At 40.4% G+C, this 18,051-nt stretch overlaps 1 protein-coding gene across 6 annotated transcripts in view; it reads left to right on the top strand.

Annotated features, from left to right (window-relative positions):
- FAM171B (family with sequence similarity 171 member B) overlaps window positions 1-11,356 on the top strand; it is a 73,256-nt gene extending 61,900 nt beyond the window's left edge. For all 6 annotated transcript variants that reach the window (XM_077829767.1, XM_077829769.1, XM_077829770.1 and 3 more), the window contains one exon: window positions 20-11,356. In XM_077829767.1, the coding sequence (XP_077685893.1) occupies window positions 20-1,352 (1,333 nt within the window). In that variant the 3' untranslated portion in view covers window positions 1,353-11,356. The remainder of the gene's footprint in view (window positions 1-19) is intronic.
- The last annotated feature ends 6,695 nt before the right edge of the window (window positions 11,357-18,051 follow it).

The raw sequence follows: 18,051 nt of genomic DNA on the forward strand, positions 1-18,051 counted from the left end.
CCTTTTTTTTTCCCCATAGGGATAAATGTGGCCAATCACATAGGAGGGAAAAAAATACAACTAAACTGGAGGTCTTAAAAAAAGACCAGACAACATCAACAACTCACATAAATCACATCAGTGCTGTGAAGGGGTCAGTAAAGCTAGAGGATAAGTCACAATTATACATGCCCAAGCTTTCCTCCTATAGCCCTCACAGAAAGACTTCTATGGAAACAGAGGACAAAAAAGCCTGGGACAATTTTAAAATCTACACAGAAAATGTTTCATATCAATCATCCAATCAGAGTGGTCACTCGAGGAATTCAGCCCAGTCCTTGGAGCCTAATGTTGGAGTTAGACAATTACAGCCGCCAAGGCACATTAACAGCAGTGTTTCTCAATCTCCCAGGGACATTCAAGACCAAAACCGATATCTTGCAGTGAACGAAGAGATGTATGGGCTTTCCCATATCCCAGAACAACTAATTAATATTTACAGTCAGCCTGTTGCCATCCTTCAAACCTCTGACCTGTTCCACTCTCCGGAGCAATTGCATGCGGCTAAGTCAGCTACTTTGCCAAGAAAAGGGCAGTTAGTCTACAGCCCAATGATGGAGCCCACGAATCGAAACAGCTATACACAGACACTACCCAAAATGCCAATGCACTCTCCACTCCAGCCCCCCACTTCCAGAGATGAGAGAGCCACATTAGATGGTCAACAGGGCTTATCTTCACAAACTTCAAACTGGGGTCGGTATACCAATAATTTGCTGGAGTCTGTCTCTGTTCCTGGGACACTGAACGAAGCAGTTATGACACCATTTTCATCTGAACTTCAAGGTATTTCAGAGCAAACGTTATTGGAGCTTTCTAAAGGAAAACCATCCCCACACCCCAGAGCATGGTTCGTGTCACTAGATGGAAAGCCAGTCGCTCAAGTGAGGCACTCTTTTATAGATCTGAAAAAGGGCAGGAAAACAGAAAGTAATGACACCAGCCTGGACTCTGGCGTGGACATGAATGAGCATCATCCCAGTCGAAAACTGGAGAGAGAGAAAACTTTCATTAAAAGCATGCATCATTCTAAGATCCTTTATTTGGAAGATTTGGATCTGAGCAGCAGCGAAAGTGGGACCACTGTTTGTAGCCCTGATGATCAGTCTGTGAGACACCTATTGGACGGAGGAAGTAGGCAGGTCCTAGAACAGCACACTGAAGAACCACCTCGGAAAAAAAACACAACAAAAGGTCATGAGTCCAATACTCCTCCAGCTAAAAAAAGAGGTAGACCACCTGTAACTAAGAGAGATAGTCAAACCAATATCTGGAAAAAAAGAGAGGAGAGACCACTGATTCCTATAAATTGAAACACAGTGTGTTCAGTGTTCTTGCTTTTTCTAGCAGTTTATGCACTCTTTCCTCTTTGCTTCTGGTAAATTTGCAATGTTGGATTTATAAGGAGCAGTCAAAATGGTTTTCTAGTATCAGGTAAAGTTACATTTCTTAACGTGCAGACTAAGGATTATGATTTCAACAGAGCATTGGATATAAAATGTGAATTTGTCACTAAGAAATGCTACAATGGTTTGTTTAAATTTTTCATTCTTGGGGTACACCTCTTGGGGTGCACAGTTAGAAATTTAGGCACTCAGAAAAAGAAAATATTTTATTTTTTGTAGGCATATTTCTGGGTAGCGATTGTTAAAATGTTTCCAAAATGTTGTTCCTAACTGGTGTGAGCAGCAGGCTATTGTGTAGCATTTACACATAACTTTTACTGGAGCCCTGACCGTAGTAATTCCTATTTTGTATAAAGTTTCACCACATTAGTCTCAATGTGTTCTTGGAAATAATCAGGGATTTAGTATCAACTCCAGACACTAGTTAAGTCTGCAAAAATCTTCCTTTTCATGTGTTACTCAATGCATATTGAGTCAAATTTGGCGCTCTATCATAGGCTATCGAGCTATTCCTGATTCACACAGGTGTATTTAGGATAAAACTTGATGTCTAATGAAAATACTTTTGTAAATATGAGCAAATGGCACCTTTTGCAGAAAAGGTACTTTTAGAAGGAATGACCTGTACTGTTAAGTTCATTCACTTTTAAAAGTTTTTAAAAACAAATAGTAAATTTGATCACATTGGCTAACGTGCCCCTTTTTTGCTACTTTTGTTAGTAGGCCATGCAGCACAGAGGTGTTAAACAGGCTTAAAAAAAACCTGATTGTTTAGACTTTTGAGCGTATGGAAGCTGAGCTCCAAACTTGGTCCACAGTACAACAGAGACACTTGATTATGAGTTATTACTAAGTTAAACAGCTACCAAAAGTTTTGAATGCATGAGATGTAACTTACATATGTACAGAGGAAGGAAATGTCCATCAAAATATATTCTTTGTTTTAAATGGTCATTTTGTCAAAGTGATAGATTTAGCTTTGGCTAACAGAAAAGTAGACTCGCACTTTTTAATGTGCTTCACATGAAACAGAATATTTCCTATGACCTTTAAGATGTTTCTCTGAAGAAATAAGTCACAGCATTTTGGCTTTGGCAATTTGATTATAAAGGATTGCTTTAAAAAGTGTTATAGTAGAAAATTCCTTTTAAAGAAAAAAAAAGCTTTTTATTGTCTATATAATAAATATGGTTGAAGTAACACAACCAAAATATATATATATATACGCTATGGACCTGGGCTGCAGTCATCTTCACTCAGGAAATAATACCATCAAACTCGGTTAACACCTTTGTCTTTTGGGCGTTGGTACCATTCCTTCTTTTACTTGAAGAATTTGCAAACCAAATTGCAAACAATACCATGTTTCTGACTCTTCCTAGTATGCCATTGCTTCCTGAACATATGAAATCCTTATCGATCCCGTGAATATAACAATGAAAAACAAAATGTTCAGAGAGAAATATTAAATTTGGTAAGTAGATTATTGTTTGGCCAACAGAAAAATAAATCTGAAAGATTACACAAGTCATCTGCCTTACAGCTGAGTGTGGGTATTTGCCAAGTTTGCTTGCTTTGGTAATGTGTTTTGATTTGTGTAACTAATTATTCATATAAAAATGTTTATAACATATATCCTTCATCAAGTTCCACCCTCTGGATGGAATTTTTTTTCTCTGATGGATTCATAATTGTTAAATAATCAACCACACTTCAAAACCGATATACATTTAAAAGACTATTTGAATGTCAAGCTTATAAGTTATTGTCACTGTCAGTGCTTTCATTGTTGCACCAGTTTTGTTCAGTCCTTCAAATACAGAACCAGGGTTTACATTGATACTAATATAATGTCCTTGATAAGCTTTGTTACCCCCAAAATCAGACTTGGAGCACGCCCACAATGGTTTGCCTATTCCAGTAACTCTATTGTCTGTTTTGGTACATAAAAGGAGGTGGCCTACCCTAGAGGAATTGCTAGGGTTTTACCAGGGGTTCCCCTATGACCTTCAGGAAACTCTCCAGAACTAACTAACTTTGTTTACCCTTGGGAGGATGGATACAGCCTTCTGCTTAAAGGATTGACACTTAGGCAGTAGTCATTGAAAACAAAATATTCTCTATTTAACGTACCAATATTCCTTAATACAATAGATCTTAAAAGCATATATTAAGAAACAGAAACACAAATTCTGTGAGCACAAGTGTGTACATTAAAATAAGAAATACTGTAGTATCATATATTTGGAGGTGGCTTAAGTGATTTCGTTCTACATACGGTGATCAATCAGATGGATGCTGACAGCAATTTCAATTAAATACTGAACTTTGTACATAATAACAAACATACATACACACACAGGCATCCAACTTTATTATCTCAAGCATACACACAAACCTTATAAACAGTTATTTTATTTCCTTAATATATTTTTATGCATCTTATTAGGATCTACTGCTGCCACTCCAATTTTTATTAATGTTGTTTCTATTTTTCCCTTTAGCTAATGGTGGCATATTTGCTGAGGGGAAAAATAGTGTTCCTAATGCTGTGCCCTGTAAAAGAGCAGCTAAAAATCTCTCTCATGAGTTGAGGGTTTGTCAGATACCAGTCAATACTGAGAATATGCTTCTATGTCACTTTGTGAACTACAGCAGCTTGACACTGATGAATGTTAGTTTGCAGATTCCCCTATGGAATTTTTGTGAATAAATCCATTCTGTGGAGAAGAAAATAATTGATTCCTCAAGCCTACTGTATGTGGCTCACTAATGGGAGTGATAGGACACAATAAAATAATGGCTTTATTTAATCCCTGCAAGCTCAGAGAGATTTTTTGGCATTCTGCTGTTCCCACAAGAAGTTGTTATGCACCAAAGCTGGGATTCACTCCCCCCAGGGATGTGTACGTTTGTTGGGAGGCTCAGTTTTAAGTCTGGGACTCCATAGAAGCCCAGTGGTGGCTGGCTGGGATGTGCACTGTATTGGTTGGTGCATCTACCTGATGGGCTGTGCTGACTAGCTCCAGGTTGCCACCCCCAGCAGAGTAGGGGATTGCACTCTTGCATACCTCCCCCCAACCAAACATTGTGCTGTTTGGGCTCATCAAGCAGAATCTGACCGTATAGATGTGGCAATACAAAGTGCCCCTTCTGAGCACATATGCCAGTAGTGCATTTCAGCTGATACCCTCAGATCTGGTTTGTTAGGCTAACAGACCCCAGAAAATTTGGCTTGCTTTTAGGCTTCCAGCAGCAACATGGATCAAAAAATATATACACTTTTTTTATGCAAAATCATACAGCTAGTGTTTGGACTTCATGAGCTTATATTTTGGCTCAGAGGTGAATGAGTGATTTGTTAAAACAGTCCCCTTTATACACATTTCAAGGCAATACATGTTGTGTGCAGTGATGCTGTACCATGTTGATCTCAAGATATTAGAGACACAAGATGGATGGATAAGGCAATACATGTTAAATGACACAGTATCTGTGTAGACGAAGCACGTTAGGGAAAGGTGGGTGCGATAATGTCTTTTATTGGACTAACTTCTGTTATGAAGGAGACAAGCTTTTGAGTTTACACAGAGCTCTTCAGGTCTGGGAAACAATTGCAACGTGCCACAGCTAAATGAAGGTGGAACAGCTTGTTTAGCATAAGTAGTTAACATATTCTATGGGACCATTAAAGGTGAGTGGCCAGGGAATACCCCTGCAGTCATAGGACAAAAAAAAAAAAAAGTCAGGGGATGGGTTAGTGGGTTACAGATCGTTATAATAAGCCATAAATCCAGTGTCTGTATTCAGTCTATGATTTTTAGTGTCTAGCAATGTTATGAATTTAAGCTCCCAGGCTCTTCTTTTGAAGGTGTTCTGCAGCTGCAACAACACTGCAAACATACAGAAAGCACATGTCTATACAACAAAGGTTCTAAGACAGTTGAAACACCATCTCAAGCAATACCTTCACTGAAGTATCTAAATGTTGGTTGATATCTCTGTTGGGATTTTCTCACTTTTACCTGGCCCTGTTCTTGTCCAGTGTCAGTATTGGGATTTTCTGGACTATTCCCACCAGCCATTGGTTTGGTGATAATTGCAGTAGTACATCTGTCATAGTGGCCTTACTACAGCCATCTTTGTTTCGCAACCTCCCACTTGCTAGCACTAGTGCTGTTTTTGTTGCTCTCTTTTGATTTACTGGCATGAACTGATTAAGTATTACTAGCAGTTGTAACGTGGTGCACTCTGTCCCAGCCCTTGTAGGCCCAGAAACCTCAGACTCTCCAGTGAGTGGCACCTTCATGTTATTTATTTATATTCCCACCACTGCCACCAATACAGTCTTGTGCAGCCAAGTATTTACAGTGGTTTCTTGCCCTGTCACCCCAGGGCCAGAGAGAAACAGAAACGTCCCTCCCTTGGGATCTCAGAGCATGCTGAGTTCACTAATCCAATCTCTCCCCTTTCTTCCTGTGTCAACTTTTCTAGCCCTTAGCTAATCAGTCTTGGGCTGATAGACCAATTAGCTAGCTATCTGCCACTGAGTCTTCTCCAGGGGAACTAATTGGTGATCAGAGGGCTGGCTTGCTTGTTTGTCTCCAGCACTCTCACAATAGTGAGACATGTCAAGTGGCTTTGCTACATTATGCTTGTTTGCTACATTTTTGTGCTTGTAGACCAGAAGGTCTGTAGTACTTAGCTCAGTGGTTGGTTTTCCTTTATTTTTCCTCACCCTTTAAGATGTCAGAAGGGTATAAAAGGCTGACCTGTAACAGGCCCAGGGGAAAAATATTGGCCACAGACTCCAGAGAGGAAGGGTCATATTAAGGCAGTTAAGGGCCCTAAGTGCACCATGATATTAACCCTCCCTGTCCACATGCCATGGCCCCACCTCACACAGAATGGCAGTCCTAAGATGCCCCCTCTGCTTCCCCATGGCCCCAGCCTTCAACTAATGTTTCACCTTTACCTCAGGGCTCTTCTATGTTCAGGCCCAGCAGCCAGCCAGGAGCTCTTTCTCCTCTGGTCACTGCCAGCAGTGAGCTGTCTGTGGTGCTGCAGTCCTTCAGCCTGCTAGGAGCACTGTGTGTACTCCTCAGGCTCCAAACAGCAACTGCCTGACACTACCTCTGCAGCCTTTTTTGTATGGGTCTGCAAACCTCTGATTGGCTTCTCCCTGCAGCCTTTCCCTAATTGGCTGCCTCCTGAACAGTCTCTCTAGGCCATTTGGAGGACTTAGTTCCACAGCTCTTTTCTGGGACGGGGTGTGGTAGAACAGCAGGAGACCTCTGAGCCTGGTACACCCCATCACAGGGCTGTTGTCATACAAGTGTGCAAGGCCATTAAGTATCTCCTGCTATGCAGGAATGTGACTATTAGTAACATGCAGAACATAACATATTGGTTTGCAGCAATGGGGTTCCTAAACTGCAGAGCAGCGATAGATGGCACGCATATCCCTATTTTGGCATAAGACCACCTTGTCACAGAGTACATCAACAGAAAGGGCTATTTCCTCTAGTTATGCAAGTGTTGGTGGAGATGCTTCGCTGACCTCAGTGTGGTCTGGTCAGGGAAGGTGCAAGACACTTGCATTTTTAAGAACAAGGACAGTTCAGAAAGCTGCAAACAGGGACTTTCTTTCACCTGGTGATATTGAAATACCCATAGTGATTCTGGGGGACCCAACTTAACTCTAGCTCCCCTGGCTCTTGAAGCCATACACTAGCCACCTTGACAGCACCAAGGAAAGATTTGACTACCAGCTTAGGAAGTGCAGAATGGTAATTGAATGTGCTTTTGGTAGATTGAAGGTGTGCAGGCATTGTTCACTCACAAGATTGGATCTCTGAGAAAAATATCCCAGTCAACAATCCTGGGCTTGTCTCCTTTTGCAGTCTTTGAAAAACTCAAGTATAGCACCTCCCTGTGCCTTCCCCCAACATTTCATGTAGCATCGGGCTGCATCCCTACCACTCTACTCAGACACAGCTTCACATACACTGACCTACGAAAGCCAGGGCTGATGTGTGCATGGGTAAAATGCACAGGAACATTCCTTCCTCTTTAAGCTCTCTTTCATAAATTTAAGGTTTTAATGTATTTGTTTTTAACTTGCACTGAATTTTTTCTGAAGTGTTTTTGTTACTCAATAAAACTTTGTTTGGAAAACAATTCATCTTTATTAGTTCCCAACATATGCTGCACAGTGCCTGGTGACAGCAAAAGCACTCACTTGACTTATTATTACATACTGTGACAACTTGTAGGATCAGTGACAAACACAGTGTAATAATGATAAATATACAGTAAGAGCCACAAAATTAATAGGTGCATTGACAGTGTTATATTAATAGATGTGCACCAAGCACATCGTAGTTCCTAATAGGCTTGCAAACTGCAGGGCGAGGTACGCCACAATGCATTGCTGTGGCTCACTGTTAAAGTGCTCTTTCAGAGCTTCCCTATACAGATAGCTTCCTGTTGAACTATTCTGATAGCCCTTTTGTTTGACTGTTCAAACTCAGCAGATAGGCGGTCAATCCCTGCCCTCCATCCTGGTGGCAACTCTTCTCCCTTTGTTTCACTATGCAGGACACAACAGGCAGCGTTAACGATCTTGTAGGTCCACAAGAGTCCTGCAGTTTCTGTGTTTGTTGCTGGAGAAGCCCCATTATCACCTGGTGCATCTCCATCTCTTACCTGCTGGGACTCCTGGGTCTTTCTCTTGTTCTTTCCTTTTCCATACAGTATTCATCCTCCAGGGCCTCTGTTCACTGGCTTGTAGACTCTCATTGAGTGTCTCATCCCAAGTCCTTTTTTTTCTTTTCCTTATTTGGCCCAGGTGTTCTGGGGGGGGGGCCCTCAAGGCTGCAATGGCAGCAGCTGCAGATAAAACACGCCAGAGAGACCATTCTCAGGATAGTCACAACAGAAGGCAAAAGTCGAGATTCAGACCTCCCTTCCTTTCCTCCCTAAAGTTATAAACAAGACATGGTCATTGTCCACATTTCTACAGCTGCTTCTCCCCACAGGCCCAGGGGAGCCAATATCTTCTGTGTACTTGGGCAGGTGCATGTCTGGAGCCTGTAGCTAGCATAATCAACTATGCTGCTGCACACAACTGGAGAGCTGCTAGGTGTGCTTTTTGAAATGGACAATCAAGAAAAGGAGTTCAAAAAATTCGTGGAGTTTTAAAGGGGGGAGGGCTTCTAGTCTCCATGACCCCTGGGCAGTGGAGTTCACAATTGTGATCAGAGCTGCTGGTGTTAGGCATTGTAAAAGAACGCCGTCTCTGAGAAGCAAGATTCTTCAAAAGATGATTATTGCCGTTGCCTCATGTAATGAAAAACTAGGTATCACTTACTCTGAGCATAAACACTAGGAGTTAAGAATGTGTGTGCACAAATGTACCTTTTGTATTTCCCCTGAGGGTCAGATTTTGTCAGATGCATGGGGCAGACTTCAAATAAGTAACTTTATAGGTTTTTTCCCCTGTGGCTGCTTAAGTGTGACTTAAGGAGCTCCAGAATTTTCCCACTTCAGAGTAGCACACCAGTTTCAAATCTCTTCTGCCTTGTATAAGGTAGGCTAATGGAGTCCCTAAAAAAAAAAGGGGGGGGGTAATTTAGTCATGTGTTTTTTATGCAATATAGCACATTTTTCAGACCAAGCACTTCTTTGTAATGAAGATAAGTGACTATGTTGGAATAAACTGAGAATATTAAACTTACTGATGTTTTCTTAGGCACCAAATGGAGGTAGTTTTCTGTTAACTTGGCAAACACCATCATAGATAGGCAAACACCACAGGAGAGGAATTGTTTATTCCTGGTGTGAGGGGACTGTTGTCTAATCAAGAATGTACATAGAGGGTTCTGATTAGAACATAACTATGTTTGGCATCCTGTTCTATGTTTGACATCCTGAAAAAAATACTTGTGTACTGCCAGATTTACTAGTCGAACAGTGAGCATGTTCGAGCAATGCAGATCTGGAGAAGCTTCCCACAACCAGACCCTCGCAACAAAATCCATGATGCAAGAAGGAAAATACTTTGTTTGAGTTCCACGGTCTTGCTCACGTGCAGTGATTTGTACCAAAGAGGAGGAAATTGCCTGTGGATATTCCACAATAACTGAATTCACTCTCTCGTTGTCAGTCTTTTTCATTAATTATAATAAAAACAAAGCGGGTTAATGGTAGATTTTAACGTAGCAGTCTACAAGTTAAAATGCAGTTACTTCTGAAATTAGATGACTTTCAATGAGTGGTACTGTATTTGGAACCCTTTACACGGATAGAGTAAACAACCGAGGCATGGAAGAGCTGAAGAAAGTAAACTAGCCTGCTAAAGTGCCTTTCTTTTTCCTCAGAGAGTTATTTTATCGGTCGGACGCTCCACTATATGAAAAGCACATGTAAATTTTTTTCTGTTAGCCAAAAAAGATCATGACTAAAACTATGTAGTTTCTGTAGTTTTTGAAAGACTAATCTAGTGTTTCATGTTGGAACATTGCCTCCTGCATGTAGATAACAACACTTGTTTGCTGTAAGCCATGTTTTTACATTTTCTATTCGGGAAGTGTTAAGAAAATGTTTGTTGGAAAGAAGTCAGAAATTATCAATGAAATCACATCTCTCCAGGGATTTCAACAATCAAGGGTTTTTTTTAAACACGCAGGGCCTGATTCTGATCACACTTCCTTAAATCAGGGAGTAAATGTGTTGAAATCCATTGATGTCAAAGTATAAAACTGATTTAAATGATCTCGATATCAGATCTAATACATTTATTATCTCAAATGGAATGTACACATAGCTAAAAAATTATACATCTTACTTTAAGTGCTGAGCTACCTGGCTAGCAGGAGGTAGAAGCAGTATGGAGACAGGTATTTTATGACTTACAATGAGGGAGCTAATTTTAATCACACTTTTGAGCCTGACCCTGCATTGCTTACGTACTCCAAGTTCCCCCACTGACTTCCTTGACATTGAATTTAGTGGGCCTTTGGGCATGCAAGAGATACAGGAGTAGGCCCATCATGTTTAAAAAGTGAGGATGCTATTCTCGAAATTGTTCGTATTAAAATGTAAATGTGTGTTACTCTTTTGGCCATAGGCACTCTGCATTCTGCTAAGGATTTGGGATATTATAGCCGTTTTTTAATGATAAACACTTTTATCCAAGCTTTTTTGTTTACTTTTAAAAGTATTATTAAATATTTCCTGCTAAAAATCTGAAGCCATTCACCCCTTTGTAGTAAACCTTTTAAAAAACAAAAAACCAAACAAAAAAATTTATGTAGTAATTCATGTTCTCAACATTTTAAAGTTTAAAAATTAGTTTTTACCAACTGAAATTTCCATAATTTTAGTCACAAATTAAGATTTAATAAATCTCTATACATGTTTTCCAAGTATTTGGATATATTATTCCTCAATTGAACTGATAGATTCAGTTAAAGCATAATATGATGTTAGACTTTAATGCATTTTATGATCTCAAGTCTTTTGTAACTATTTTTACAGCATCTTTGCAGCTGTGTTGGGGAAAGGGCCCTTTTTAATGCTCAGTAGAGCATGAAGCTCACAAAGAGTCCAATTCTGTGAGATGATGAATCCCGTGGAGCTGATGGCACAGGAAGTGCTTAACATCTTGCAGGACTGCGCCTTAAATGTTGAACAAGCACTTCATTGCCTTGGCAATCATTTTCAAACACACAGTCTTGTAAACATTTATTTTCTATTTCAAACATAATTGACATTTTGCATCCCTCTTTTTAGGTGTTTCTATCTTTTTTGTATCCTTTTGTCAGGTGTCTTCATGTCTCAGAGTATTTACTACAGTACTACTCTCTTTATTGCTGAAAATGTAATTAAGATTTGTAAAACATTATAGCTCATGCAATATAATAAAATAGTTTTTAAAAGTTATTGCTGCCTTATTTTTAATTTGTATTTTGAATTTCTTTAAGCAGCACACATTATTCAGGAACACACTAGTTTCATGTGAACTTTGTTTGCTAGATTTATGACAAGAAATTAAATTTTCCCACCAAACCACTCCTATATTAAGAGCTTGTCACTGGTCACCAAAACTGTACTTACTATTAATTTGTTTACTTAGGCTCCAAATCCAGTAATAAGCTCTGTGTAGGCAGTCATCTGTGTCCTCAAGGAGTTCACTAAAGAATTGAGACCTTATGTCCTGATAAAACCCCCTATTGACTTAATTTAGAGCAGGACTGAGTCATTACAATGGGCATGATTCTGAAAGGTGCTGAGTACCCACAATTTCTACTGACGTCACTGGGAATTGCAGGAACATTCTCAGACCCAAGCCCAAATGTTTTGGTTCATTGCAGTCCTGCTTGCATAATGTGCTCCGCTTCAGAGAATCTCAGGATTTTACCTTCAGAACAGAGCAAGTCCTTTGAAGTCTATGTTGTGTTATTACACTTAATTGCCTTCTGTTTTGGTCCCCAGTTACATCTTTGGGGTCAGTACAATTTTTTTAAATGTCCATAGTAACTAGATTGCTGACTGTAACAGTAAGGCCTAATTTCTGTTAATGTCAGTGGAATGTTGACTGTTCACAGAGAAGCCATGAAAGGATTAAATAAGATCTGAAGTGCTCTCCATAGAATGTTATCTAAATAGTCTGGCTCTATTGACAAACCTGGCAGTATAAGAACAACATTGTAACTGTTTTGTGACATCACAAAGACAATACCTAAAGAGAGGTACTTGATTTATCAATAAATCTAAGATTTGACATCTTCCTTTGTCCTGCCCATCTCTCACATGTATTTTGTCTGTGATCAGACCCTTCACTGGGCTAGGAACTGTACAGATGTACAAGACAATACCGAGAGTTTATAATATAAATTGTCAAGACACTGGATGTGAAAGGGGAAATACATTTTACAGATGAGGAACTGAGACATGGAGAGATGAAATGACTTGGCCAAGGTCCATAAGAAATCTGTAGCAGAGCTGGGAATTGAACTGAGATTTTGAGAGTCCAGGGCCTCAACCAGTTTCTCATTTCAAAAGAGTATAGTCCGCTTCCCTGAGAAACTGAGATTGGAAAATGAGTAGGAGCTATAATCCCACAATTTAACAATTAAATTACAATTATATTTTATCTCTTCAGCAGACACACAGAGTGCTCTTGATGCACAAATGTAACCTTGTTTATTATAATGGGAATTAGAGGAGATTATACCCTGTTCATTCTCACGCTCTCTCTGGTACATACTTTGTTGTTGTAACTTTAAACAAATGTTTACTAGCTGGCTCCCAAAGCGGTCTGTGTCTAGTTTCTCTAATTCTCTACACACAAAGATGATAGGTTAAAATAAAGTTAATCCTCTATCATCCCTCAGGAACCTGAGTTCCAGCCAGAAGGTGGTTGTTTGCTGCTGTTTGGGGTTTTTGAAGGAGAGTTCAGGGTGATTGTTTTCTCTAGGTAATGTGATATACAAAAAGAGTTTCACTACTGTATATCTATAAATATTGCAAAGATTACTGTTTTCATATATCAGAAGTCCTCTCGCTGAAACAAACATGCCTTTCTTACCAGTAGCTTGATAGGTTACTCTATTTTAAGTTGAATAAGAAATCTGAATTGCTTTCTCTCTCAGTTCTTTCTTTTGTTCTTTTTTAGGCTATGTCTACACTACATCTTATGCCGGCATAATTTATGTTGCTCAGGGGTGTGAATAAACCACCTCCCTGAGAGACATAAGGTACACCAACAAAAGTGCTTGCGTGGACAACACTTCTGGGAGAGTTTCTCCCGCTGACATAGTTTCCGCTGTTCGTGGAGGTGGTTTTATTATGCAGACGGGAGAGCTCTCTCCCATTGGCAAAGAGCGTTTTCACTACATGCTCTGTATTGTTTGTTTGCTTTACCCCTTAGAAAATCATCTAATGCCCTCAAGTGATGTAATCTGTGGAGCAAATACACTTCTATTTCAACAGCTTGAGCAGCCCCTATGACCTCAATGACCCTGCTGTTGGTTCCTGGTTCCTTGGACAAATAACTAGGGTGTCAGACCTATCCACATTGTCAAGGTTCCTTCCCCACTCTGAACTCTAGGGTACACATGTGGGGACCTGCATGAAAAACCCCCTAAGCTTAATCTTACCAGCTTCGGTTAAAACGTCTTTCCCCCCCAAAAATCCTCCCAAACCCTACACCCCCTATCCTGGGGAAGGCTTGATAAAAGTCCTCACCAATTTGCATAGGGGAGCACAGACCCAAATCCTTGGATCTTAAGAACAATGAAAAAGCAAATCAGGTTCTTAAAAGAAGAATTTTAAGTAAAGAAAAAGTAAAAGAATCACCTCTGTAAAATCAGGATGGTAAATACCTTACAGGGTAATCAGATTCAAAACATAGAGAATCCCTCTAGGCAAAACCTTAAGTTACGAAAAGACACAAAAAACAGGAATATACATTCCATCCAGCACAACTTATTTTGTCAGCCATTTAAACAAAACAGAATCTAACGCATATCTAACTAAATTGCTTATTAACCTTTTACAGGAGTTCTGACCTGCATTCCTGCTCTAGTCCCAGCAAAAGCAACACACAGACAGAGAGAACCCTTTGTCCCCCCCTGCACCTCCAGCTTTGAAAGTATCTTGTCTCCTCATTGGTCATTTTGGTCAGGTGCCAGCGAGGTTATCTTAGCTTCTTAACCCTTTACAGGTGAAAGGGCTTTTCCTCTGGCCAGGAGGGATTTAAAGGTGTTTACCCTTCCCTTTATATTTATGACACACGCACACCTACGGCAATTACACCACAAGGAAAACAAATTTCTTGTTTTTTGTGGTCTGACCAGTAACAGACACTCACCCAAATGTCTCATTAGATACGAGGCCTGGTATGAGTAACTTGAATTAGGACGATAGGGTCAACAATCCATATTTTGCAGCTTTGGAAGTCATCAACTGAGGAGTTTACCTATGTACAGCAAAGTAAAAAAAACTTCTGTATTCTGATGGGATACCACCTATCCAATGTCCAGAGGAAAGGAAAACACTCAGTTTATCTGTACCAGTGTGTTCTCTCACACACACACAAAATTAACAGGTGAGAAATTGGTTTTTAGTTATGCAGCTGCTTTGGGATTCAAATGAAGGGGTGCTGTCTTTTGCAGGATTGATTTACCTATCCAGATTTGTAGAGAATGTGCTTTAAATCAAATTAGCTATGCTAGTTTGTTGTACTCAGCAGTAACTAACTAAATGTCAGGATATTGGCTGATACCACTGGAATGGCTTCAGGTCCTAATCCTAGAGATATTTTGTCATGTGTGTCATTATATAAATTAATTTTAAATTGCATAAAACTAGGAAAAGAATAAAGAGGACCAGAGAAGGGGAGCAAAATTAGCAATTTGGTGAGAATTGAGTTTTTTGTGGTACACTTTAGTCAAGCAACAGCTTCCCAAAGGTACTGTATTGATTACCATCATTTTATATAAATTCAGATTACTGCTGTGAAATTCTGATCTTAAATGCTGTTTAGGACTTGATGACGTTTGTGTAACTTTGGATAGAGGTATTTGAATTTGTTTCTAAATGCCATATGGCTGCAAAGATCGGTTTTAGGAAGGGAAAATATCTCTTTATACAGTGTGATATCATGTGACTGACTGGTGCTCTGTCTTGGATAGGATACCTCATACTCATCTTTTCTGTTTTCTTCAAAGGTGCAAAGATTTCGTACCCACAATTATATCAAATGTAGTGGTCCCACTCCCTGGCTCCTGAGCAGCCAAAGGCAGAACTGAAATTATTACTTAAGTATGTTGATTTTCTTGAGGTCATGTAATATTACCCAGAAGCTCAGGGTATCCTTCCTAATCTATTTCATTCATATGTGGTTTCTTTTCCACTCTGCCCCATGTTCACTGCAATTGTTAAACCTACTGAAAAGTATTTTCTTATATTGGCTCTTGATTGCAGGGACTATCTTGCTACACAGGTAGTTCTCAAACTTTTGTACTCATGACCCCTTTCACATAGCTAGCCTCTGAATGTAGCCCCCCCTTATAAATTAAAGACACTTGTTAATATAGTTAACACCATTATAAATGCTGGATGCAAAGCGGGGTTTAGGGTGGAACTGACAGCTCGCGACCCCCCATGTAATAACCTTGTGACCCCCTGAGGGGTCCTGACCCCCAGTTTGAGAATCCCTGTGCTACTCGTTTGTACACCATGCAGCATAATGAGGCCCCAATACTGATTACAGATAAGAGACCTCCTGTCCAGTTCATCTTGAACAGAGTCGGCAAAAGCCACAACAAAGCTATGCACAGGTAATTCTATCTTCACAACTCCAGCAAGACATTGTTACACAACAGCACCATGCTGACCTCTTGTCCTGCTTTTGTACCAACTGGTGCCCAGCACTGGACGCTCATCTCTCAAACCCTCTCTCAGGAAATCGTTAACAGGTTAAGCTAGTCGGGTGAACCTATGGAGCTTTCTCCACCTAAACAACAATTTTGGAGTCTCTGGTGCTCCCAGTGCATCTGGACCAAATATGTCCTTTAAGCTGCAGATGAGCAGGTAACATTTTGGAGAAGAGGGACCTTAGACAAACTTGAAAAGATTTTAGTCTATTTTGTAAAAAAAATATTTGATTAATTCTTAGTGGATGGAACCAGATGTCAGTCTCTTTTCTTCCCTCTTCCTTTTCTTTCCCTCCCTTCATTTCTTTACTTTTTTGTTTCTTTTTTCTGTTCTCCCCTCCACTTTATAAATGCACTTTTAAAAAGTGTCCTGAATTGTCACTCAGGAGTCACTCAAATCTTCAGCTGTATTCAGTGAGTGTGTTTGCTTCTTCTTTTCAGTGGTACCCATTTTTCTGATATTCTCTTATCAAGAGAGGAAACCATATACATTCAAGAATGCTCCCTCTAACACAAGACTTCAGACTGTTAGTGAATTAAGTAGAGCTCACTCATTAGTTGCTTAAATATTCTTAAATTCTGACCTATTAAATATTGGGAAGTTCCCTGGTTGTATGTAATGACTTTATGTGCCGCTCACCTGACTGATAGTTTCATATCCAGTATGTTTTCAATAATTCAACAAAATGCATCCCATTACCACTGTAATCTCATTAGACATATGCTATAAATTAGAAGAACTACTTTTCTTTTTACTGGCAATCATAGACTTTTAATAGATTATTTCCACTTCTATGAGTAAAGAGGGCCACATTTTCTCAAAGTTACATCTGATGGGTCCCCACCTGATTTGTATCTGCAAATAAATACTTGCAAAATTAAAGGCCGTGTTGAGTTCTATGGTAGATTGTTGTACTTTAAAAAAAAATACAACAAAAATATTAAAACAGAGACACTACATCATAGCATACTTGATGGATCTCATTAAATATAATCTGAAGCAACTGGATGGAAGATAGCAATAAAATATTGCAACTAGAGAGTTTGCAAGCACTACCAAAATCTACAGCATCTGATTTAAAGACCAAAGCAATGAAAGATGGCTGGGAAAAGACAGATGTCAAATTGTTTGAGTAAGTTTCATAAAATCACCTCCCATTTCTCAGTTTATCAGTACCAAATCATAAAAAAAATGTGTGGTTTGCTATCACAAATATCTACATTTTAATACTTGAAGTTTTTCTGTTTAGTGTATTAGTAATTGATTAACTTATTGGTACATGTGATGGGGTGTACCTACCCTGCACCAGCCCCCAAAGGGTTAACTGTGCTTTGCAGGCTGAGGAAGCCCCATCCCTCAGACCCTGCTGCACATGCTCAGCTTGGAGGCAGAGTATAAAAGGAAGCGGCCCACCTCAGTCTGGGCAGGCTGCTGAAGTGGGATGACACAGAATGCAGGATCTCTTCAGGGAGTTGCTACAGGCCTCGATTACAGACTCAAGACACACACCGCTCCAGATGGACTCCAGGCTGCCTGACAAACCCAGAGAAGAGGACACACGAGCAGGAGCTACACAGCTGGAGGACCCCAGAGACCCAAGGGAACCATGGAGTATCGCTGAGGGAGAAAGGGTAGGAAGCGGCCCGGGGACTTAGACTTTGCTCCCGTGAGTGAACCAGGGAACCGGCCAGCATGTTTTGGGAGGATCCCCGCTGACTTGGTGGTGAGCACTCCCATCACTGCCAGAGCCATGGGCTGGGACGTAGAGGAGCAGGGAGGGCCCAAGTCCCCCTACCCTGGGCGCCACATACCCCTAGGTGGCACCCCACTTCCCCAACAAGCCAGTAAGCCACAGGGTACCCCAGAAGTGGACACATTTATTGACTCTGGCCCTTAAGCTACTCTGTCCTGAGCAGAAGGACTGCGTTATTGACTCTGGTTATTAGGCTATGCTGTCCTGAGCAGGAGGCCCGTGCTATTGACTTGGGCTATTGGGCCATGCTGCCCTAAGTAGAAGGGCTACGCTCTTGACTCGGGCTATTAGACCACGCTGCCCTGAGTGGGAGGGCTGCTTTATTGACTCCGGCCGCTAGGCCCTACTACCCCAGTTTACAGTCAGGGTCACTAATGTGGGACCTAACTGACTGCTATACAGCCTTTC

This window comes from Eretmochelys imbricata, chromosome 11 (genome assembly GCF_965152235.1).
Source record: "Eretmochelys imbricata isolate rEreImb1 chromosome 11, rEreImb1.hap1, whole genome shotgun sequence".
Classification (NCBI taxonomy): Eukaryota; Metazoa; Chordata; order Testudines; family Cheloniidae; genus Eretmochelys; species Eretmochelys imbricata.